The sequence below is a fragment of the Hippichthys cyanospilos genome, chromosome 2, assembly GCF_059441005.1.
Source record: "Hippichthys cyanospilos isolate Australia breed blue-spotted pipefish chromosome 2, RoL_Hcya_1.0, whole genome shotgun sequence".
Lineage (NCBI taxonomy): Eukaryota > Metazoa > Chordata > Actinopteri > Syngnathiformes > Syngnathidae > Hippichthys > Hippichthys cyanospilos.
In genome coordinates this window covers 34244719-34271432 of record NC_142370.1, presented here as the reverse complement: position 1 = coordinate 34271432, position 26714 = coordinate 34244719, and the positions used below count along the sequence as shown (strand labels likewise).

The 26714-nt window shown below is 40.1% G+C and overlaps 1 protein-coding gene across 5 annotated transcripts in view; it reads left to right on the top strand.

Annotated features, from left to right (window-relative positions):
- The window catches only part of agrn (agrin), a 294106-nt gene that overhangs the window by 190243 nt on the left and 77149 nt on the right, over positions 1–26714 (top strand). For 4 of the 5 annotated variants that reach the window (XM_088403131.1, XM_088403158.1, XM_088403121.1 and 1 more), the window contains 7 exons: positions 7631–7773; positions 8529–8634; positions 14322–14432; positions 16536–16700; positions 17494–17637; positions 21439–21563; positions 21652–21757. In XM_088403131.1, the coding sequence (XP_088259257.1) occupies positions 7631–7773; positions 8529–8634; positions 14322–14432; positions 16536–16700; positions 17494–17637; positions 21439–21563; positions 21652–21757 (900 nt within the window). The remainder of the gene's footprint in view (positions 1–7630; positions 7774–8528; positions 8635–14321; positions 14433–16535; positions 16701–17493; positions 17638–21438; positions 21564–21651; positions 21758–26714) is intronic. The other variant, XM_088403140.1, reaches the window with a different exon arrangement.

The following is a 26714-nucleotide window of genomic DNA, read 5'->3' as shown; positions in this document are numbered from 1 at the left end:
AAGGTCCTGTGTGGTTAATTTCTGTGCATCATTATGTTGTATAGGATTGATTTTGACAGTATTTCAGCTTTCGGTACTCAGTTGCACGTTGTCAGAAAGACAGGTCAAGTTCTCAAGCTGTCATGCTATCTTTTTAGAATCTTTCCGGGTTTTGTTTCCAAGTCCAATTCCAAGATACCAAATGTAATTTAATTGCATATATTACCGTATTTTCAGGACTATATGCCGCAGCAGCAAAATATGAGCAAAAAATAATTTTTGTCATAGATAAGCCATACTGGACTATAAGATACAGGTAATAACACGAGATACGCAAAAAGATGGTACATGGATATTTTTTTTTTTTGTAAATTTCTGCCAACAGCAACATCCTCTCTTTAACAGACTGAACACGCCTGCATGTTTAGTCCCAACATATTTATCGAAAATGGATGGATGGATGGATATTTTCAACACTAACAGAATACTCTTAAATAGAAGTACAAAATCAAAACCAATACTTCAATAGCATCTTTTTTCCCTCCCTTTAATTGATAGATTATTTTAGTGAACATAAAAACATATTGCACATAATTCATATATACAATCATAAAAACAAATAAAATCATATATACTGTGTACTGTATATAAAATGTCACAAATTTACCCAAAATTTTATACATTCTCATATTCAATTTAGACATAATACTATATCTTTAAATATCTTTTTGACCACAACCATTGACTCACATCTTTTAAGTTCCATTTGATAATTGTTCTATAAATTGAAACCTCGAACAGCTATACACGTTTGCTTGCTTGTGGCTAGCAAAATAAATCATAAAAAACAACAGATAAGCCGCACTGGACTATAAGCCGCAGGGCTCAAATCATGAAAAAGTCACAGCTCATAGTCCAACAAATACGGTAATTGTGGAAAGTATAAAAATATCTAGGTCCTTTAATATCACTTCATTGACTGAGAGAGTGACCTTTTTTGTATGTGGAGCATGAAGAATTGCCCAAGTGTGTCACACTACGGCATTCAGCTCCAGTTCTATCCACATTGTCTGCTAGTGGCCCCGCATCAGGCAAAGAGACCCCCGAGGGCCCCGCACGAGGTCGTGCCGCCTGATGGTGGACTTTTTCTATTTGGTTCTGCGCCTTAGTTCGCACTGTCCCCGAGCATCCGCCGTTTTCTATCACTTGCTCATTTTCATTCAGAGGCTCACACAATAGAATCTTGTCTCTTTTTTGTGTTCGCTCAGCGTCGCCGCCTGCCTCGTCGCCCACTCCAGTCTCTCCGTTTTGCACTCTCTTCTATCGAAAAAAAAAAAATCAGGCCCCTTGGGAAGAAAAACGCTACAGGCGGCGCGTGAATTGCGCGTGAATTGCTCGTGATCAATAAGTTTCTACAGGGACAAGCGCAAAACCTGTCACTCTGATTTGCTCCTTAAACCCATCTGTAAGACGCGCACTATGTTATTTGTCGTAATAATTGGTTTTCTTGATATCTGTATACAATTGGATTGATTCGTCATTTTAAATATCGATGATTTGCATTGGCTAAATCACGAGATTTTTGCAAAAGTGGCAGAATGACATGTTGACAATATTCTGCTCATTGTGACATTTGCAGGGATAGTCCACTTATTTAACCGATTTAACCCATAAAAAGGTATATTTTTTGTCGATAGAAAAAAAACAAAACACCAGGATGCTAAAATATTGCATAGATTGTCAAAACCTGATGACTTTTAATATGCCACGCCACCGTCCCCTCTAAATGCTTGCAAACGGGAGGTTGAGAGCTATAATCTATAGGTGTCAAATTTAGCCCATGTTGGGCTCATTTACTGCCATCCAAAATTGGAAATATTGTCAATTTTGGAAATATTGAAAATCTGATGTTTTATCGTGCATTGCCATTCAACTGCAACTCACGAACGGGGCACAATAGAATTTTTTCTAACAACCCAAAACCACTGGGTGGCACTAGCTTACAACATTTGCAAGCCTTTCAACGACTTTGATGATTGGCTTAGCCTGGACTACTCATATTAATACTCTAATTATGACATAATAAATATACATATACAATATACAGCGTAGTTACTTTTGCTATTATCAAATTTTACAATTTGTGTACGTAAAAAGGATGCCTCCCCCACCCTCAAAGTATAGATATATATATTTATATTTGACGATGTTATGACCCTTCCAGGGGGTTAGGGTTAATAAAGCCAACCTCAGACTAAATAAATGTACGTTGGCTGTATTTCTTCCAACAAAATGGATGAACATTTTAATCATCTAAAACGATTGGAGAAAATTGCGATTTTTGGCCATATCACCCAGGCTCGCCGACTGTACAAGTTTGGGCACAACCGAGTACGGTAACAGCACAGTGACTTATTAGCTCGCATTTGCCACAGACAACTGCAAAGCCCTTTATCTGATACAAATGTACTGATTTATACCATCATATTTCAAGTCTTGGGGAAGGGGGAAAGGTTCTTGAAAGAAAACTGCTCTTTAGTCTTGCATGACAAAACCACAGGCGGAAAGCATAAAAATGGCCCTTGTTTTCCCTCAACTTTAATTTAGCAGTAATGAAAAATGGCAGCGTCCTCCTTGTTCACCTTACAGGAGAATTTATCACCTGTTTAATTTCACACTCGGGTTGGCCTGGCTTTAGCGTCTTTTCACCATTCGGCAAATGTGGCACATGAGAGCAGTGCGGGGTGAAAGGCAGTCGTCGTGTAAAAATGACAATGAAGATTAATGTATTGTTGCTAGCATAACACCACAACGTAACAATTCTTAGACATTCGACATTTTTTGAATAATATCCTTGCCTGTCAAGTGGAAAAAATTAGTAGTTACCCAGATGGGGTTTTTTGCATATCCTCATTCCGGATGATTATGATTTTGATCAAAATCGATAAAACCCAACTACCCTCCAAAAAATAAACAGCAATAATTATGCTGATTTTACAATCAATAAACTTATTGATAGTTTGTGCAAAAAATTAGTATTCATAGATTGTGCATCACCTTAAATACCACAATGAAGTCGTTTATGAACACTAAAAGCTTGAAATATAGTTTTGTGAATCATTGGCATCAATGGACTTGTATTCTGCATGTGTATGAAATATCCAAATGTATTTGAATGCGCCATACGTCATCTTCAGGCAAGCGATTGCCATAGACTTAGACGTGTCAAGCTAATCGAAACGTAACCACCACTCTAAAAACTTCAGAATAAAAGCTTGATAAGGCTATGGCGTAGTGATCCCCGGGTTACAGCGTCCCTGTTTTACGTTTTTTTTCAAGTTGCGATGTGGAATACTGAGTTTTTTCGTCCCCACTATTTTCCTCACTTTGCGACAAATACTGTCATGACCCTAGGGGCTTGGCTGTATTTGTGTTGTTTTGCCTCCATCTGCTGGCGTTGGGTCTTGGGTCCCAAGATTGCTAGTGATGTTAAAGAGAGAAGATGATTCATATGGAAACGAAGCTGGGGATAATCAAGAAATGTGAAGCTAGCCTAGCCTAGGCTACACTTGCTAGGGAATATGGCCATAACAAGCACCGCTCAAAGGTAAATAAATCTTTTCGAGATTTTTGATTTATGATGTTTTCTGATTGTATACATGTATGTTATATATACGTAGCACTTACTATACTATTTTGGTACCGATTTTGAATATGTATGTAGAATGTCGATGTTTTTACCTGGGGTTCCAAACGCATTAGCTATTAACTAACATAGGTTACCGCCATACGGTGAATTCGCCTCACGACCAACCGCGGAACGGATTCATGTCGTACCGCTGTACTCACATAAACGTTTCCTGCACATGCGCCTTTCTAGTAGCGCTTCAGTTTAGCGCTCATTCAGTATTGGATTGAATGACGCTATAATAAGCAATTAAAGACATTAGCATTTGACGTGGGAAGCCGTAGTCAGAGTCGATATTCGCCAGGATACATTTTTTCGGGCACGGACGACCCGACTAATGCGGTCGAGCGGACGTCGCCGCGCTCACATCGGCCTCTATTATTCCCTTATCTACCTCTTCAACACACTCGGGGACATTTTAGACAAAAACACCCTCCTCCGTTATTGACGTTGTCCAACACTCAAACTGCAATTTTTCTCCCCCTCTGCGTGTTTTTGTTTGCTATTTATTTCCTCTCCTCAGCGCCGAATGTTAATAGAGCTCCCCTTTGCCGAAACCACGGCGGGGTTCAACTCCATTTAGCACGAGCGACCGGACGGGCAATGCGCAGAGCTGATGTAGTCATCTTGGCCGGGCATGCATTAATTGAAAGGTTCTCCGGCTTGCACGGCGGGCACATCAGAGAGCCAAAAGCTAATTAGGACTCCCCCGTTTGCGCCGGGCTTTTCTATATTCCGTCCCTCTGTCTTATCTCTTCTATTTATTTGTCTGGGAGAAGGAAGCTCCGGCGGAATACCAATTGGCTTCGTCTGCATTTCTCTTTTATTGTGTACTGCTGAGTTTGCGGAGAACGGCGCGGGGGCAAGTGGCCAACCCCGCAATGCCTATGCTGTTATTTCATTCTCTTCCTGCTCATTTGATTTGTTCTGCAACGTAGCGGGCGGAATGTTGTATATCTTGAGGGTGGCGCAAATGAGGAAGTTGCACTCGCATGGCAATCAGTAAGCCGTAACCTAACCTTTTCCAGTTATGATTCTGGAGAACAGTTTCTGAATTTATGTGAATTTATGTGAATTTATGTGAATTTTGCGAATTTTGCGAATTTAACTCATTCGATCCCTAATATCGAACCCGGAAACGGAATCCCAGGTAGTTATTTATGTATCGTTTTTCCATTTTTTAAGCGTTCCGCTAAAAGAAGGTCTGAAAATGGCGGGTGCTGAATGAATTCATCACTAAAGTAAATGATTAGCTTAGGAATTAAGTAACCTGAGTAACTGATGACTAAAGTATCAGTTATGCACTTAAGTGCTAAAGTAATTTAGTACCTAAAGCCATCGATTACCCTTAGTAATTTAGCGCAATACACCATTGTTTGTTATCATCACACCCAGACTAGCTAAAATGTTATCCCTAGCTGTATACAGTGGTACTTTGACCTAAAAACACTCCCAAACCCTTTAAATGAATCATGTTAATAATAGCAGTTGACAATATCAATGCAGTTCCTTTGTTCACCTTGAGATGGGGCTGGTGTGTTGGTTTATTTTGTTTTATTTGTATTTTTTTATTGTATTTATTTACAAGTCCATAGGAGCTATTTTATTTATTTTGGGATCATTTGTAAGTTTATTCAAGTTTAGTTTGAGGTCATGCAAAGGACTTCCTGTGTGATGCCAACAGCTAAAGTGCTAACGACATGCTAACGTCACACGCGACGGCTCACAGTTGGATGTCACGTACGTGTTTTTGCGTGAACACGTACAACCTGAGCTAATGTCAGTTTTTGTGAGAACTGTTGGTGGAAAGTGTGGATGAAATGTGTCAAGATGAAACGTACAAAACAACGGTAAACATCGGTGCAAAGAACTCCCGTCTCTCGTTTGTTGTCTCGCCGGTATAACAATAAATGATAAAAATGTAGACATTTCGGGTTATGATGACGTATTAAATTGATCTCGTTCGAGCTAGCTGATGTCTCCTTAATATATGCTAACAATGTCACCTTTCGTATCCTGAATTTTCTTCCGTTACTAGATACATTCTTTTTCCCCAACGGTATTTCATAACCCGAATTCTTCCAAATGGGTGTGTACAACCAAATTGTCGTACAAAAGGCCATTAAAACAAAACAAAACAAAAAAGTTTACGGTATAGTGTCATATCTCGATGACATTTTTTCCCTTTCTAGAGCTTTTAGTCGGATGTTTCCATTTTCTTCTGTGAATTCCAAATGAGTTTCAAATGAACTTTGAGTTTCCCCCTCGGGTACTTCTCTCCATCTGAAATTCCCTGCCATCTTTTTCCAAGCCGACTTCTTTCATTTCCTGCCTTCACACGCTTTCACCTATTCTCCCTCAGGAGTTTTACTCGAGGTTTGTTGTTTCCACTAAACGAGTCCCCAAACAAACCCGCAGCTTCTCTTTCTTTCCTCTTGGTTGCCGGTTTTAAGACTCGGATTTATCGCCCCGTGCTTAAGTTTATACAGCAGCTGCAACAGCAGTTTTGTGATCCCACCGGTAGCGGTCATGGGCTGAATTATGGGGCGTTGTTCAACATATGGCCAACCTGAGCACCTCGTTGACTTGGAGAAGCGAACCAATAAAATTTCTTCCAAGGTCACTTTGGCGGATCTACTGGGACGACTTTTTTAAGGGTCATAGGAGATTTCATTCCAAACTCAAATGACCTCAATGTCGTGGGGTGACGTGGGCCGAGAACAAAATCACGGTTTTTATCTTTCTTTTGTAATTATTCCTGATGATTACGATCTTAATTGATTTTAATGAGAAAAAAAATGCTCATCTAAAGATTAGTTTATTTTTTTAAAGATTTAGTTGAAAATATTTAGGCGATATTAATATTTAAAAAGACGGCTGCCGTACATGTCAAATCAAGCACTTTGTCATCCCACCACCAGATGGCAATGTTTCCCACGTGTTTGCATGACAAAAGCCTCTGCTATTCTCACCTTGATATATTTACCAGTGTGAAATGGCGTTGAGTTTCTCACCTGGTTCCTAATACATGCAGTGCTAGCTGATAATTGAGGCCCATTTTGAAAAATCCAAAATTGGGATAAATTAGACTGAAAATGACATCACAAGCTCAAGCTATGGGTATCGACCAATCGTGGCTCACTTTTTGATCACGTTACAGTCACAAGCTGCGTTGTGATTGGTCAATCCTTAATCCTGCAGCATGTGGTGTCATTTTAGGTTTACAGCAAATGGAAACTTGTGATTTTATAAATATTAATCTTAAATGAAAGTTTATTTTGTTATTAAAACTATTAATGTTAAATGAAAATGTATTTAGTTAATTAATTATGGACAAAATGATCCCTTTTTACTGCTAAAAATAGAAAAAGAAATGGGCTACTCCTTTTAAAATGACAAATTTCAGAATCTTCATTTATCTTATTTTCAAATCTTTGATTTTTAAAATAACTAATTACCATAATCATTTTAATTTGATTCATTGCCAAGCCCTACTTCAATGTTACATTTAGTTAAATCCCCATATCTGCAAGCAAGCAGCCGTAAAGCACACGCCTTTCCACTTTCTCCTCTTTTTTTTTTTTTTTTTTGCACAGCTGGAGGCCAAGCCACCCCCCCCCCCCCCCCCCCACACACACACACACACACTCTCTCTGAACTCGAACACCATCGGTGGCAGGCGGCTCGATTTGTTTCAAATGAATTCCCCCGCTAGAAAACAAGTATTAATCCGCTCCAGGGGTTGAATTTAGGTTGTGAGAAAACTTTTAACGGCTGTACAGGTATTGCCTGAACAGTTAATCTCCTTGAAAGTGTTAAACGAGAAGTAGTAAGCGTATTGAACCTTCCCCGAAGTTCTTCCTCTTTGCCGAAATAAAAACCGCCGGAGCATAAGTGGCACATCGGCGGCCGTGGCGCTTTTGCGTTCAAATGAAAAACACAGCTCTGATGCTTTTCTTGCAGACTGTGGCTCAGGAGGGTCGGGCTCTGGAGCGGAGAACTGCGAACAGGACCGCTGCCGCATGTTCGGAGGCTCCTTGGACGAAGACGCAGAAGAAGACCGATGCGTGTGCGATTTCTCCTGCCACACCGTGCCTCACATCGAGGTAATGCTTGTTTCCGTTTGAAGCCGTTATTATATGAACTGAAAACCGTTTTTGGGCAGTTATCCACGTAGGTGGTCATGCATACTTCATTTAATAGTTCCTTGTTCAAATATATTCGAATGACTATTGCTTGAGTGCTCATTTGCTTAAATTATACTGTACTTTCCACACTATAAAAGCCTTAAATTTTTGAAAAAGCTGATGGTGCGCCTTATGATGCGGTGCGCCTTATATATGGATCGATATCGAGATGGGATTCATAGATGGGGAATGAAGTGATAAAGTAAGCTTTACCTTTTACTTTTCTGTGTTTACAGTTGAACAACGTTGCTCATATTGATATTGAGTCATTATGCTATTGAGAGTTTAGTGTTATTGTTTGAGTCGTTATTGTTATTACTTTGAGTATTACTATATTGTGATTGCACTGGAGGAAAAGTTCCCTTATATAAATGTTGCACTACATGGAAATACTAATACTACGGAGTTGAAAGCTGCTTTGTAATCTACAAATAAAGTTTGACTGCTTCTACTGTTGCGCCTTATAATGCGGTGCGCCTTATGTATGGAAACGTTTTAAAATACGACATTAATTGAGGGTGCGCCTTATAATCCGGTGCGCCTTATAGTGCGGAAAATACGGTGGTTAAATGTTTGGCTTTTGGTTAGGGTTTTTCTTTTATAACATGCCAGCATAATATTAAACGGAAATCGAATGTATTTGTTATTAATGATGGATTGTGATTCGCTGGTAGGTTTGTGGCTCGGACGGGAAAACCTACAGCAATGAGTGCGAGCTGAAGAAGGCCAGATGTGAGAAACAAGAGCAATTGACTGTTCAGCACCTGGGATCCTGTGCAGGTCTGTTGATCCTCTCAATGCATCTCCAACGTTCATTGTCATTGACATCCTACATCTCCCGCTCTCTCATGTCATCCATTGATTGGGGAGGATTAGTAAATGTCTGTGTTGCGGCGGAATGTTGTCTATACAACCGCGGACCTACTTGAAAAGTATTGATTTGGAAGTCGGTTACATTCCATTAATTTACTGTAATTCTTGGGGAGTTTGTCAGGGTTATCAATAAGAGAGACTGGAGACAAAGAAGACAACCCGTTGAAAACATTCTTTGCAAACAGAACGATTTTGCTTTCTTAGATCAAACTATTCTGAAGAGTGCTTTTCCAACTTGGTGGTGGGTGGGTGGGTGGGGGGTGGGGGGGATTCTTTGCTGTATTCGAATGTGATCTTTAGAAGTGTATGCTTGAAAAGTATTGAGAATTTGAAGTCCACGATTTTACAGTAATTCACGGGGGTTTGTCAGTTATCAATAAGAGAAACCTGGAAACAAAGAACACAAGCTGAGTCAAAACTTTATAAAAGAAGAACGATTTTGCCTTTTCAGACCAAACTATTTGAAAATAGTGCATCGCAAACTTTTAACTTTCGTTCTTTCTCAGGCGGGGGAGGCTTTATAAATGTCTATCCTATATTGGAATGTGATATATAAAAGTGCTTGTAAAGTCAAGGGAATTTTAAGTTGGTGATATTCCATGAATTTACAATCATTTATGGCAGTTTGTCAGTTATCAATAAGAAAGACTGGACCCAAAGAACACAAGCTGAGTCAAAACTTGACTTTTAGAATAAAGGGTTTTCTTTTCAGACCAAACCGTTCTGAAGACTGTCTCCACCTTTGACTTTTATTTTCTTCTCGAGCAGGGTGTGGTTTACAACAAAAAGTTCGTCCTACTCAACTCCCTAATCTGTTGGGGCCTTTCCACTCTAGACAGAAGTGGTTGAAACCATTCAGCAAGTTTACGTTTTATCGTGCCCTGAGCAAATACTGATCATTCAATACGGTGCGCTGTCAGAAAATGGAAGACTTTTATATGCGCCTTATAGTGCGGAAAATACGGTGTAGTGCAGGGGTGTCAAACTCATTTTTGTCGGGGGCCATTTTGTAGCGAGAACTTCCTTCATTGGGTCGATATGTTGGGAAAACCAAGTCGATTTTAAATGATCTTATTCATTTTTTTACCGTATTGTTACCGTACACAACAAATTGATGGCTTAGTTGTTTTGAAATCAGAAGTAAAGCATTCTAGTTTGTTCATTTATTGTTTATATTACAGAACGAACCAAAAAAACCTCAACTTTATTTTTCATTATACACGACAAGCTAAAGTTTTGGAACTGAGTTTAGCAAGGGTCATGGAAACTTACATGATTTGCTTTCGCGGGCCACATAAAATGACGGGGCGGGCCGGATTTGGCCCCCGGGCCTTGAGTTTGACACCTGTGGTGTAGTGTATTGCACCGCTGTAAATGTATTTGTTTAAGAGCCAGCGGAACAAGCCATTTACGAACCGCCGCCATTCCTCGGACAGCAACTTTGGTTTCTTGGGGATCAAAACGCTGGGCTTGTCTGCGAACGCATTCACGTGTTAGATGAGTCGGATCGGCCGGCAAACTCCATCGGCCGGCCTCGTCTTCCTCCCAAAGTTAAATTGAGTGCACCGTTTAGCGCGTGACTGGAAGCGGAGCGAAAGCCACTTAGGGGATTTCACATCATCATTTCAGCCTGTTTGATTCCCCACGGGAATAAAAGAGGACGATGGCGAGAGAGGGAAAATTGCCGGTGTTTTCACAGCCATCCCTAGAGATTGTTCTGCTTCCTAAGATGGCCTCTTTGGGCTCCGCCTGTCACGCTTCTCTTCCATCCGCGGATAATCAATCGCTTTTCCGAAGAACCCTCAACGGGCGCACGAGCGCCGGGCTCCTCTCTCATTGGCCAACGGGATGAAACCCGGAGGTCGGAGACTTGCGCTGGTCTTTGCATTAGTTATGTTGAGAGAAACTTTATTTGACCTGAACTCTTACAGAAGCGTCCAAAAATGCTTGGCAGAGCTTTGGATTTGAAGAGCTGTTTTCTTAGGTATACCGAAGAATGCTTTTTGGAGCTCACCCTTGCAGATTCCAAATACTTCTGGAAAATACACGTATTGATTTTTTTAACCCTTCTTAATTGAATCAGCCGGAGACAACATATTTTGGACGTGATCTTCTCAGTCTTAGTAATATTTCTGTGTGTAAAAAAAGATGGACTCGGACGGTGGTTCAGTCTGCTTGCTTCTTTTATTGTAAAGAAGGCTGTCACAACCTCAGCTAACACAAGTTACTGTTAGCTGCAGCAGGCACTGGCTGCTAAAGGCCACCCGACGTCCCCCTTAAGCTCATTGCATTACGGTAATTATTATAAGTAAAGATACGGCCGATATAAAAATGTGATTGGTTTGCGTCAAGGAGATCAATCTTCCTCGAATGGCGTTAAATACAAAAAAAAATTATTAGTTATTATATATACTAATTATAAGTTACTGTTTATGGGATACACCTATACTTATGTCCTTATATCTTATATTTGGGAAATTACGTTTTTGTTTTTGTTTTTTGTGGAAATGATGAACCTGTTTTTAACCCATTCCAGGCTGACTTGTTTTGGACTGAAAATGACATCACAGTTGCTCAGTTGCAGCTTAACAACCAATCACGGCCCACCTGTTTTCTTAGTTATTACCTGACTCCTAAGAAGCTGTGTGGTCAATGTAGTGAAAAATTCGCTGTCCCCTGAGAGGGTCAAAAATTGGTTGATCTTGAAGATCATTTTAAAGAAAACCTTACACGTGTCTTGTCCAGAACACTCCAAGAATCTTGACATCAAAAGTGTTTCACATAGAAGGAAAAGCATTGAACGAAGACACAAGGGAGCTGAAATTTCACCCAGACGGTGACAACATGCCAAAATTCAACATGGCATGACCACTTGGTTATCACTACCAAAAGTGTGAAAACGACCCAAAACGGTCAAAATACTGTTTTAATTTCGCACTCAAAATCCGAAACTTTCTGCTCAAGGGGTTATGGCTAAATGTTAGCGACAAGCTAGCCCAAGAGAAAACCCGTGTCATGGGGCGAGCTCAACGGGCCAGACAATGGCAAATGAAGTGTAAAAACCCTTGAAGGGAAGTGAGAACATATGAAGCCAAAGTTTTGACCTAATAGGCTCCGTGGATATAGCCCAATCGAACCGATGGAAGTAAACGAACCGCGACCAATGAAGCCGGAGCTGAAAAGGAGCAAACCCAGTCATCACCATTAGGGCTCGGCTCATATTCACACCAGTAACCGGGATGATTTATGGCCTGTGTATCTTCAGCCCCCAGACGGCAAACGAGCAGCCAAGAAAAAGAGATTGAAAAGGAGAAAAAAGCGGGTGCGATCTCTCTTTTCTCTCCGTACTCTTTTATTTTGCTCTTAAAAACAAAAAAAAAACTTGGAATGAATCATCAGATGAAGATTTTGATTGATTTTTTTTGCCTTGACCGAAAATAAATGGGTGTGAGTGCCTAAAACTTTGATAGGCTCCATACCAGGAAAACTATAACTTTATTTTCTTATTAGGGCTGTGCAATACATGGAATGAAATCTATCAATTCATCGTTTTAAAAATCAAAGATTTGATCGATGTTTTGCAAAAGTTAGACTTCTGGGTGGATGGTTTGTTTACATTGTTATTAACTACTTAACGGTAACTTATTCAGTGAAAGATACGTAAAAATACGTCTTTGGGATTGAATGATTCAGATGTGGCATAAATAAGTTGTGCACAAGCTATGATTGTTAACGTTAGAATTGATTTAAAATCTGAGTACATAATTGCTTTATTTTTTCAATAATTATTACCTTTAAGTACATGTTTTTTGGGTCTATTCAAATAAAAATCGATAAAAATCGTAATCGGCCAGAATGTCTTGTGAAAATCAAATTTTAGTTTTTCTGGCCATATCGTCGGCCTTGTCTTTATTTTTCTGATACACTTTTCAAATGCCGATTTATTTTCCAATATATATATATATATATATATATATATATATATATATATATATATATATATATATATATATATATATATATATATATATATATATAGTATTTCGTCCAATCCCTTGTGTCAAAGGAAATGCATTGAAAGATGACACCAAGGAGCTGAAATTTCACCCAGATGGTAACAACGCGTCAAAGTTCAACATGGCACGACAGCTATCACACTTTTGTAATAATTTTGTTGGCAAAAATGACCCAAAAAATGCTCATTATACTGCACTGGGGTTCAAACCTTGTAGACCATTTATTTAAAAAAAAAAAAAAAGGTACTGTTGAATTAAATTCCTGGATCTGGAAAACAAATTTTATTGCTTGGGGCACTTTTTTTGCACTTGCATGCTTTATTATCAGAAAAAGTGTCTGGCAATAGAAGCGTATTAGGCAACATGTGTGTCTTTTTGAGGATGTGGAGACGGCTGAAAGACATTATTTGCAACCCTGTTATGTGTGACAGGTAACAAATGAAAGGAACATGCCTCCAAGTAGGTAGTAAATGTCAGATGCACTCTTGTTTGTTTTCATCAAAAGTAAAGGCATCGTTTCCCGCCTGATTTTGAGCCGCTGTCGCAAATGGAATTTTGGACCTGAAAGCCAAGCGTTGGCCCCGCATTCTAGATGTCGTCCATAGGCATCGGCCAATAATAGATTTTGACGGTAAATATCACAGTGTCACAGTGTGTCGCAGTATAAAAATAAAAGCTCTAAAGTTTTTTCCATTGTACGCAACTTTTTATACTTATAAATAAACATTTGAAATTTTTGGTACTGTAAAAAATGTGCACCCTGTTTAGGACGAATTCTTGAATGAATACATTAGAGGCAGCTTCGTTGAGTCAACTCTGCAAGCACTAATGATACCATATCACTCCTATTATTGTCGAGCTGCACATCGTTTTGACTGAGATCCACTGCGAGGCGCCATTCGACTTTGATAAAAAATCCTCTAAAATAATGATACCTTTCCAAATACCTTTGAATGTTATTAGTTGTACCCCTTTAAATTTATACCGTAAGCAAGTTCCTTTGTAAGTTCCATCTTGTAAGATCCAAAAAAGGCACGGAAAACATGCCAAGTCTCATGACTTGATGTTGATGGCTTAAATTTCATCCAAACATCTCCCAAACGTTGTGACATCATCAAAATTCAACGTATTTTTTGGTTTATCATGTCTTGCAACATGTAGGCTAGTTTAGACTTTTTGTCCAAATTACGGCCCTGGGGCCATTTGTGGCCCAACATCCGCATTTTTGTGGCCGGCGGCATATCGTAAAAATACACCTGATATGTCCTCCAATGCTATCTAAAAAAGTAACTTTTAAGAACGTTTTCTGTTGGACACCACTCGAGGTACGAAAAAAGTCATAATTTCCCTCATTACCTTTAACCGATCGCCTTGACAAAGTTGCAAAAAAGAAAAGCGCTCATAACTGGTGCTAGACAGTATTATCGTTTCTTGAAACCTTTACCTTTCCCGCCACCTTTTTGAACCGTCAAAGATGATTGGCCCACGCCTAACGCAATGCAAGTGTTACACAAGTTCATCGTCAACATTCGTCAGCCTCTTTTCCCCCGTCGAATCCCACCTCATCTGTGATTTCAGCCACCTCGCCGCCGGAGCCCGCCGAGTCCAAGCACTGCTCTCTGTCTGTTTACGGATGCTGCGCCGACAACTTCACGGCCGCCTTGGGAGTCGGACTCGCCGGCTGTCCGAGTGAGTCCTTCTCTATGACCCGTTATGACTCTTTGCCTTTTCTCGCGCTTATACTGGGAAAACAATATGACGAATTGAACTGAATGAATGAGAGAATGGATTCGTTTTGAACGTGTTATAAAAAAACGTAAAAACGACAAGGTTATTTTATGTATAAAGAAAACTTAGATAACGTAGAATAAAGCCATGTTTGGGGAAACAAATTTGAGTAGTAGTAGAATAAAGTAGAGTAAAGTAATTGACCTTCTACCCCTTTGTAACTAAATAACTAAACGAAGCTTGTGTTCTTTACTTTAGCTAAATGTTATCTTGGATTAGTCAGTTTTGTATCCCTTGCCCCTGCAACGTGAGCAGGCGGACTGTTCGGATTTTTATTTGTCAGGAAAATTCAAATGAAATGTTTCCTCCTCCCTGCAATGTGCTCACGGATTAGTCATTGCCATGACGTGACTGCCGTGACTTCCCCAGTCATCTACACGCTGTGTCGTGTCTTTTTCTTGCCGCGTGTTGTTTTGTTTTTTCACAGACTTGAGCCATGCCCTCTGTTTGGGGCATGGCCGAAGACTCGTTATTAGTTTTTTTTTTTCCTCCATCACCCCACTCCACCTAACCTTATCTCTACCTTATATCTCAGAGCTGTAAATCCCACCCTGTCTGTCAATGGTATCATATATTTCTTCGACGGTTCGATCTCGTAAAGTCTTTAATTCATACCTTGTACTTGTGCAAGTGTAATGATAATAAAGGCTATCTATCTATCGATCTGTCTATCTATCTATCTATCTATCTATCTATCTATCTATCTATCTATCTATCTATCTATCTATCTATCTATCTATCTATCTATCTATCTATCTATCTATCTATCTATCTATCTATCGCTAGCTTGATTGCTATTTCTAGAGCTAGCTTATTTGCTATCTATCTATCTATCTATCTATCTATCTATCTATCTATCTATCTATCTATCTATCTATCTATCTATCTATCTATCTATCTATCTATCTATCTATCTATCTATCTATCGCTAGCTTGATTGCTATTTCTATATCTATCTATCTATCTATCTATCTATCTATCTATCTATCTATCTATCGCTAGCTTGATTGCTATTTCTATATCTATCTATCTATCTATCTATCTATCTATCTATCTATCTATCTATCTAGATATCTAGATATCTAGATATCTAGCTAGCTAGCTATTTCTGTTTCTTGCATTGAAAAACTCTCTTGATTGATGTTTGACATGTCCCACCATGGGAGTTGTCATTAAATGCATCGGCAATCAAGCGTGTGAGCGAGTACAGCACTCACTTTCTTTATTTCCCGTAGCTATTGATCACTTCTTCAACTCGCTGTGGTCTGATTTCATATTCCATTGTCGATGAGGAAGCAGGAAGTACTTCTAGTTCTGGTATGATTTTAATGTGGAATTTGGCACATTTAAATTCCTTTTTAATTGGTTAATGTATAAATAACGACAACGGTAGGATTGGCATACGCGTGTCCCAAACAATTGGCTTGCTTGACAAAAAAAAAAATATTAAATGCTCCATTGGGACGAAACCTACGCAAATTCATGACTAAACAATGGAGCAGGCGAAATCCATTGGTACTCGGGACACAAGGCTCGAAAACGAAACTGTCCCAGTTAAAAGGTGAGGTCGGGTCACCTTCCTTATTACGCAACCCCATGTGAGCACACATTTAACAAGAGACATTCATCTTTTTGTTATTCGAGTAACTTGTAACAAATTGATAGTGAACGCTGTTCTGTCACTTGACCTTTCCACCAGCATCGCTAAAAGCGTCGCCATCCATACAGTCTATTGAATTAGAAACACGAGACAATGAGTATGTGTTGTAAAATTTCCACTTTGGTGTACAATGTGACTGAAAAACACAATTCGAAACAGGGATAAACACGGATTTAGTCTGGATCCAGCTCACTCTCTCCACCGTCTATTTGTGGAACACTGATCCTACCCAAATCCACAAACCCTTTTTTTTTTAGTTGCACTGTGGAAGAGGAAACACACGAAATAAACAATGTATCGTCTGGGAATTGATTTTGCCCTTGTCGTTGTGTTGTTCTCCTCAGGCACTTGCCAATGTAATGTGTATGGCTCCTACAAGGGTACGTGTGACCCCGCCACTGGTCAGTGCTCTTGCAAGCCAGGTGTCGGGGGACAGAAGTGCGACCGCTGCGAACCGGGCTTTTGGAACTTCCGTGGGATTGTGACGGAGAAGATGAGCGGCTGCACGCGTAAGCCTTTTGGTTTTATATCTGTGTGTGTGTGTTTTCAGTTACATTTCATGGGAAATTGTGTTTTGAAATGTTTGTTGAGATAATCGGTTCCAACCGCGAAAAATGCGGGATTACTATATACCTAAAATGGTGTCCCTCTTGACTTTCACAAAATACAAAAGCAATATTAAACATCGTTCAACAACAGTTAACGGCATTTAACCGTGTTTAAACAGGTTACGGGTTATTTCTAAAACTGAAAAAAGTACCAAGTAGTAGATCAAAGTGCCTTCAAAAAATAGCAATTACCCTGCACGTGGCAAAAACAAAGCCTTTTTCCCTGGAGTCCTTCGTGCCTTCCCCCCAGGGTGGCCCGCCCCACTATTTGAAAAAGGCTGGTCTCATCTAACTGCGCCGAAGCCACTAAATATCCATTTGAATGAAAATGGTCCCCTGTGTAGTACTTCCGTGCATCAGTGTCAAAGTTCAGATGCCCCCATTGGCGCAGATCATTTCTAGTCAACAAGCTGAGATGTTCCTCATCCTCCCTTAACATGGTTTGCTTCCAGCGAGCAAGGAGCGTGGATGTATGCCAATACTCCATCCCCAAAGACAAAGAAAAGCACACATCATTGATTTCAGGAGCAAGGCAGGATTATCGTTGCGCCCTTCGGGTGATTCGTCTTTGGCTTTTTGTCGCGTAAAGTCTGCTTCTGTGGTCCCTCACAACGGCCGAGTTACAGGACATTTACTGTCCTCGCGCTGAATCGATCCAGCCCGTTTATCAATCTTTTCTTCTCTCCTTGTCCAGCTTGCAACTGTGACGCCAGCGGGTCCGTGCGTGACGACTGCGAGCAGATGTCGGGGCTGTGCTCGTGTAAGGCCGGGGTGAAGGGCATGAAGTGTAATGTGTGTCCAGACGGAAGCAAGATGGGCATGAACGGCTGTGACAAAGGTAACTTTGTGTCAAATAGCGGCTTCTATCTGTAATCAATAGCAAAGATAATAATGCAGTGTTCATTTTAATGGCTCATTCCTCATCTCAACTTCCGACGTAATTCTTTTTCATGAATGTATCAACCTGGGGTACATTTGGTAAATATTCTAAAATGATGACATTTTTGTATTACTTATGATAAAATATCAGCGTTCTTCTCATCATAGTGCAGCATCGACATCCTCAAGCTGATGTGCATTTGTCCAGAAATATTATAAATCTTTCATGATATCATATTCTTGTTTGAAGGCGCTTACTTTTTCGGAGCGTTTCAACTCAATTCCAGTTTGTCCGATTCAAGCCATTTCAGTCTCAACATGTTCTAAATTTTCATGTGAGGGAAGCTTGTATTTTTGGTATTCCAAATATTTATCGTTTTCGCACAATTTCACGTTTTACACCCCAAAACTGCCATTCATTTCTAATAGGAGATTCGACAGAAAGCAAAATTAGCAATTTCCATCTCATGCTGTATTTCTCACCACTGACATTAACTTTATTGACAGTAAATTGCACTTTCAAACCGCCATTGCTTCAAAGTGCTGTACATGGGGTCAAAGCAGTCATGCAATCACAAAAAGAGTGAACACGGTGTTAATAAAACAAATTAAACATAAACAAAACAATGAAAACTGCTTAAAAAATGAACATCCTTATTTTATTGCAATTAAACTCGACAAAACAGAATTACAGCCTTTTCCCTTGACCCCCCCTCCCCGCCCAACACACACACAAACTCACACACTATTTGAGAAGAACTACGCTAGTATGATAACTAAGTGGTGTGCCATGTTGAACTTTGACATATCATTATCGGGGTGAAATTCCAGCTCCCTAGTGTCACATTTCAATGCTGATGTCAAAGGACAAAATATTATGCAAGCATTAAAGTCCTGTTGGCGAAGCACAGACTTTACCTTAGCTCGCTTGCTTAAAATAAAAATAAAAAGCTTATTAAAAAAGTAAAATAATCAAACGTCCTGTATCATTTTATTTATTTACTTAATTGAACGCCTTCCGTGCCTCGGCGGAGCCCCGTTTCCAATCGCTTCACTTTGAAAATGTACGACTCCTACTGGCACAGCGTTTATTTGTATTTCAGCTTAAAGTGTATCGATTGTTCAGATGAATAATGAAAACAGGCTGGGTTTAAGTAGGTTGATAGAAAGGTTAGCTCCTGCTGCGGGAGGGGCACGCAGCCCCTTGATTAAGATGCTCTATCAGCTATTGACTGCCAGTCAAAAGCTTAATCAAGTCAGCAACAGGGCGCACTGGTGGGGCTCCCCTCCCTGATCACCGTGTCGGATAAAAAGACCAGGCACCGGGAGCTGGAGGAGCTTGAAAGTAACGGCCAAGGACGGGGGGTACTTTAATCCCGTATCATGCAAAGGCCTTTCGCTTGCGGCCTGGCGAGTGCGCGCCGGGATCCTTCGGCTCACCGACTTCAAGGCCGCAAAAGCGTTTTAGATGAAAATAATAATACACTCAATGTAATATGAAAGAAAGTACAGTGGGCCCCCGGTTTACGAGATTAATCCGTTGGGATCGAAAGGCAAATTCGACGTATGGCGAGCAATCCAAACTTATGGTAATTAGCTAATGCATGTAAAAACCCTGGGTAAAAACATCAAAATTGTATATACACATTAAAATTGGTATCAAAATTGTATAGTAAGTGCTACTATTATATAAATCACATGCATGCAGTTAAATAACACATAAATAAAAATTGTATAAAGGATTTATTGACCTTTGAGTGACACTTGTTATGACTACCTTCCCTAGTAAGGGTAGCCTAGGCTTGGCTAGCTTAGCTTTCTTCGTATTTCTTCATTATCTCCAGTTTCATTTCCATGTAAATCATCTTACTTCTCTCTTTAACATCACTTGCAATCTTGGGACTCATGGATAACCAATTCAAGTTTGAATGAAGCACTAAAATGCATAATAAATGCCATATTGAAAGCATTCTCACATGAGATTAAGTCTTTAGGCAGCCATCTTTGTGACCCCGTGCACCGACCAATAGCAGACCAGCGTCTTCGTGACCTCATCACGCTGACCAATAGTAGACCAGTATCTTAGGGAGTCGAGACACCGATCAATAGCCGACCTACAGCATTGTAGTGTGACGTTGCAGAAGGGGAGTTTGACGCCAACAGAAAATAAAAACAATTACCTAAAAAGGAAAAACTCAATCAACCTCACAGGTCATGACAGTTGTTGATGTCAATCGTAAAGCAGGATAAATGCCTTAAAGAGAGGATGAAAAAACTCAGTATTCCACAACGTAACGGGAAAAAAACGTAAGCCAGGGACACCGTAACACGGGGGTCCACTGTACCAAATTTCTCCAACTACAACTTGACCTCATGTATAAGGTGACCTGCCCTTTTTTTACTTCTATTTAGATTAATTTTATGTAAAAACGCGATTATAAGTCCACCCCTGACTGTAGTGGTTACATAGCTCATGGCTGTCCAATTATAACACATGGTGTGTGTGATTAACTCTTCCAGTGCCAAACTTTATCTGAAAAGTCAAGCCGTCTTTTCCTTTTTATAACGCGTCATTGTCCGCTGAAAAAATTATGCACGCGGCCTCGTCGTTGACATGAGAGGCAATTAGACGACGTTTGACCAAAGTTTCGATGTTCTGTGCAAACACTCTAAAACAGATGCATAATATATCCAATTGTAGGTATCGTTTTAAGCCTTATAAATGACGTTATATGACTTATTTCGCATTCGAATTAATGATATTCAAACGAAAGAAAACTGCTGTTTTGAGCTATGCGCTTATAAGTCAACCCCCCCAATACGGGAAAAAAACTCGACTTCTACTCGGAGGAATAAAGTCCATCCAAAATCTTCCAGTGTGCGGTACATGCTCGTAATACAATGTATTCTTTTTGATCCTATGAGGCGGCTTGGATGAAACAGTATGCTACAGGAAAACTCTGAATTATTCATTTCTGTTTCTGACAGGTAAATACACTCCTTTGTGACTATATTAATGTATTAATGCCTTGGGTTATATGAGTTTTTAATACATAGATAATGTGCCCCATCAATAATTCAGAGTTATTCTCTTTGTGTGTCAATAAAACACTAGATATAGCTGCACATGTATACTTAATACTGGATTAGAAAGAGCCTCTAATTCTTGAACAATCCAACAAAAACCTCTGCTTGGCGTAATTATCACTCAACGTGGGCTGACTTTGAACATCATCAAATTTAAATACTGTACATTCACTTTCAACCCCTCAAAATGTTCATTGGCATCAGCCATATCCATACATAGAGTATTATGGCTTTTTGATTTTGGGAGTCCAGGCGAAGCCAATAATCAAATGTCGTAAATTGCCCGCTAGCGCCACCCTGTGGTTTTGGGGTGTCAAAACAAAGATATCTATCGTGCCCCGTTTGCGAGTTGCGGTCGGAAGGAATAATGCAAAAACTGTGGGAACTGCATGATAAAACATGTCCAATATGTCCAAAAGTGACAACATTTCCAATTCTGAATGGCAGTAAATGAGTCTGATATGGGCTAAATTGGACAATCTTTGCAATGGTTTAGCCTTTCCCATCAAAAACATCCAAAAGCTCGAGTTGGTTCAAATTTTCCCCCAGGGTTTAAAATCACGTAAAAACACGTTTGGAATCGAACGATGTAAATGTGAAAGCGCATCCTTTGGCCCGTTAGTCCTGCAATTAGAAAACATCAACAAATAACGTCAACTAATTTGTCTTTCAGGACCAGATTCCCCCGGTTCATGTGATGACTTAATGTGTAATTTCGGAGCGTCTTGCATGGAGGTGAATGGTCAGGCCCATTGCGAGTGCCCCTCCCCCGACTGCGATGAGCGCAACAAAACTAAGGTGGGTCCTTGAAAAGGCCGTGGCTCCAAACGAGCGGGCTCGCTAGCTAATAAAAAAAGCCTTCCCCGTCTCTGTCGCCGTGGAGCAGGTGTGCGGTTCTGACGGGGTGACCTATGCCGACCAGTGCCAGCTGAGGACCATCGCCTGTAGGCAGGACAAGGATGTCACAGTGCAACACTTTGGACAATGCACAGGTGAGCCCAGATGAAGCCTCCACGCGTCTCACACATCATGTTTTCCCCGACCCCCGGTCGTATGACAACCGCCGGCGCCATGGGCCTTATTTACCGACGCCCTTGTCAACCTCGCGGCCAATTTTGATGGATTTCAAAACTGAAATTCAAATCCTTTCGGGATGCGCCTAGTTGACTGCTTCGTCCCGTCTCGATTTAAATCCCAATCAGTTAACCCTTGCGCTGACCGTTGCAGTGACTGAATGGTAACAAAATCCACGCTGTACTTCATCTTTCATCTGCCAAGTAAATTACTTTTTAAACCGTGTAGACTTCTATTTACAAAGATAGCAAATATATATATATATATATATATATATATATATATATATATATATATATATATATATATATATATATATATATATATACTGTATATATATACTGTATATATATATGTATATATATATATATATATATATATATATATATATATATATATATATATATATATATATATATATATATACTGTATATATATATGTATATGTATATATATATATATATATATATATATATATATATATATATATATATAGATATATATATATATATATATATATATATATATATATATATATATGTATTCAAAAAGGACAAAGCCCACCCCCAATATATATATATATATATATATATATATATATATATATATATATATATATATATATATATATATATATTGTCCTTTTTGAATGACCAATCAATCACGGTTCACCTTACGAACGCCACGTGACCTGCAGGTGAGCCATGATTGGTTGTTACTTGAGCCTTGAACACAGGTGATCTCATTTTCAGTGGAGAGCAGGTAGAAAAGTGGATGTGTTAACTGTACATGCAAAATAGTTTGATTGTCAAATTAGTTATAGACGACATATGAACTTCTTACTCCTGAAAATGGATAGGGACTAATTCTTTCAGTGAGTTATGCACAATTTATGAATGTCAAGTTTACGTTAAAACCTATTTAAAATCAGTGATAATTTATATTTTCCCCAGGATTTTTTTTTAATTATTCAAATCACATTTAAATAAATGTTTTGGGGTTAATTATTTCCATTAAAATTGATTAAAATCATAATCATCCAGACACATTAAGAAAATTAATTTAAATAAAAAAATCTCGATTTTATGTTCTGCCCGAGAGCCGAGGTAATGATTTTCTCGTCGGGTATTTTGTCACGGCGACAGCCAGCTTTTGCCACATTGGAGAGGTATGGAAATGTTGTCGTGAAGAAGAGGAGGGACACCTGTATGGCCCTGGACGCTAGCCACTGCCAGATGTTTCGCATGCTTGGCTGGAAAATGGTCTGCTCACAGCATGGCTTGGCGAGCTCAGCCCTAGCGACTAAGTCCTTTGTACACCTGTCAGCGGGCTAACTAATCCATCTTTCGGTGGTGACTCTCCGCCAGGTTGTTTTGTCCTCGTTCTCCGGAGCCAAGCGGAGGATCTTTAACCCCTGTGTGGTATCTTGTCCAACCCTTTGATCTTTACATCATAGACATTTCACATCAGAAGAAAAACATCAAAAGAAGGCACTAGGGAGCTGAAATTTCAACCTTCAATGTCAAACTTCAAAAGGACATGAACCTATATTTGTGCCATTCCTTTGCTAAAATACTGCATGAATGATGTGGAAAGAAATGACCCAAAAATGCTCAAAACACTGCAAAAGGCTTCCATTCCTTTGATCTTCCCATCAAAGGCTTTCACCTCAAAGGGAAAGCCAGGAGCTGAAATTTCAACCAGATGGTGACAACATGTCAAACGTCATCATGGTACAGCCACGATTTATCATCACACTACAAAAAGTGTGCCATCCCTTGGCTAAAATATTGCCAGAATGACGTGGAAGAAAATGACCCAGAAATGGTCAAAATACTGCACAAGGGGTCCAATCCTTTGATCTTTCCATCAAAGACACAATGTAAAAATCCTACATGGTACGGCCACGAATTATTATCACACTACAAAAAGTGTGCCATCCCTTGGCTAAACTACTGCCAGAATGACGTGGAAGAAAATGACCCAGAAATGGTCAAAATATTGTACAAGTGGTCCAATCCTTTGGTCTTTCTATCAAAGACTTTCACATCAAAGGGAAAGCATTGAAAGAACACATCTTGGAGCAGAAATTTCACCCAGATCGCAACAAAAAAATCAACATGGCGCGGTCACTTATTACAATCATACTTGCAGGAGCTGAAATTTCACCCAGATGGTGACATGTCAAAATTCAACATGGTACGGCCACAAATTATTACCACACTACCAAAAGTGTGCCATCCCATGGCTAAAATATTGCCAGAATGATGTGGAAGAAAATGACCCAGAAATGGTCTGGACAAAGGGTACATGAAAACGCCACACAAAGGTGAAAATCTTGTTGGCTCTTGAAGCAATTCTCTGAATGTAATAACACAGTGGAAACGAAATTAATGATACCGCTTGGGGCACTGAAGGTAATAGCATCGTTTCCCGCCTGAGTTTGCGCCACCGTTGAGGGAGTCGCAAATGTAATTTTGTACCCAACAGCCAATCAGTAGCCCACAATTTTAGAAGCTGGCTACTTGAGCTAATGTCACCGTTAGCGAAGACGTTAGTGTCGCGTTAGCATGGGGCGATGATAGATTCTGAGGGAAAGGGGAAGCAATGAAAGAAGACGCCAGGGAGCCGAAATTTCACCCAGATGGAAACAACGACTGAGGAAGTCACAAATGTAATTTTGTACCCAAAAGCCAATCGGTAGCCTGCAATTTTAGAAGCCGGCTACTTGAGCTAATGTCACCGTTAGCAAAGACGTTAGTGTCGCGTTAGCATGGGGCGATGATAGATTCTGAGGGAAAGGGGAAGCAATGAAAGAAGACGCCAGGGAGCTGAAATTTCACCCAGATGGAAGAAACGACTGAGGAAGTCGCAAATGTAATTTTGTACCCAACAGCCAATCGGTAGCCCGCAATTTTAGAAGCCGGCTACTTGAGCTAATGTCACCGTTAGCAAAGACGTTAGTGTCGCGTTAGCATGGGGCGATGATAGATTCTGAGGGAAAGGGGAAGCATTGAAAGAAGACGCCAGGGAGCCGAAATTTCACCCAGATGGCAACAACGTGTCAAAAATCGAAATGAAACAACCACTTAGTAAGCGGGAGTGTCCCCTGTCTAAAATACCGCCAGAATGATGTGGGAAAAAAATGACCCAAAATGGTCAAAATACTTCAAACTTGATCAAAGCAAAGATATTCTAGGAAGGGGTCAACGGGCCAGACGCGCTCTAGCAGTGAAAAAAGGCTGCCAAAATGAATGCCGTTTTTTTTTCCACCATTCCGTTGCCCGGCAGTTGTGACGTGACTCGTGTGTAATCCCTCGCCAAGTGTTGCCGCGCTCGGATGCAAGGCCAGAAGACGCCTCGGAGCAGATTCTTTTTTTCCCTCTCCCCGACTCGTCCCGCGGAGCCCTCGGGGAAGGAACAGACAGGCGCCCCGACGGAGGATCTTTTAATTCTTTCCCCCCGGATGCGGTTGCGTGGCGGGAAGCATCTCCGCCGCTACTGTAGGCTTCAGGGGTTGGATCTGGAGCTCATTTCACGTGTGGCTGGGTGCGAATTAGCATTAGCTCTGCCTCCTTCCCCTCGCCGCGCTCCGGCCCGGCCCTTCATTCCCCCTCGCTGTGCACATGCAGACGTGCTGGATTTGTCAACGCTCGTGCTCTCCCCGCCGTATTTGTCAACAGCGAGGGCTTATGGATTCGAGCGACTATTCAGGTGCGGTGGAGGCTTGAAGGACAAACACAATCTGTTCGCAAAACATTCCTATACGAGGAAATAATACAAACGTTCCACCCAGGGTCGTATCCTCGATCGTAAACTCTTTATTATTGTTTGCTTGGATTCCATTCGGCATTGACTGTGGTGCACAAAAATGGAGGGTAACGGGAAGGACGACATAGACATTGTAATTTCCTGGAATGAGTTCCTGGGGTAGGTAAAACACATTGTAGAAAGCAGTACTTCTCGATTATGTTTTGGCAAGCCACCCCCCAGGAAAGAACACCCTCCCCCTCCACTCGACACGATGACAATGTAACCTGTATGCTTTTTAACATCAACAAAAGAAAAAAAACAAATCAGCTTTCAACATTTGTTCATTATTTTTTACAGCGTTATTATGGGTTACAGCTTAGTCTAAAACTGAAATAAATAAGCAAGCGCATCAAATTGTCTCAAACTGAAAATAAATAAATACAAATTCTTATTTTACTGCAATTACACCTCACATGACAAAAACAAAACCTTTTCCCTGGGATCGTCTGCATCGCCCCCAGGGGGGCTCACCTCACTATTTGAGAAGTAGTTTCTTCCTCTGATTGGCTCTTGGCCAGGAAATGCAAGATAGAAGTTTTTTCATTCCCTAATTAAAGACTTTTTTCTGAAAATCCAACCTCAGCAATACTTTGTTTCACTTGTAGTGTATGTGACGAATGAAATTTTGACAAATGTATCCACATGTTAATGAAACCCTCTTCTATAGTTGTAGGGCAGGCCGTTTTAAATGAGGACCGGCATCCACCTTTTGAGTGTCATGTAAAGTGTAATACTGCCATTCAGTGGACATGACTGCAAATTGCACTCTCGTCCCGTAGATTCAACAAGATGGTGTATTATAGCCTAGAGTTGAACCCCTTATCTGGCTTCGTTTTCATGTTACTTCTAAATTACTGTGTTTCGATTGCAGTTTAACTGCAGAACAGACATGGTGTTAACATTAAAGGGACAGCGTGTAAGATTTAAGCTGTTTTTCATAAAAATAGGAATAAATTAAATGATTGTAAATTTCGAAAACTTGCAAATGAATGTATTCTTAATGACCAACAGTATGTTTTAAATATAATCATAGGTCTAGTTATCATTCAATTATATTACATG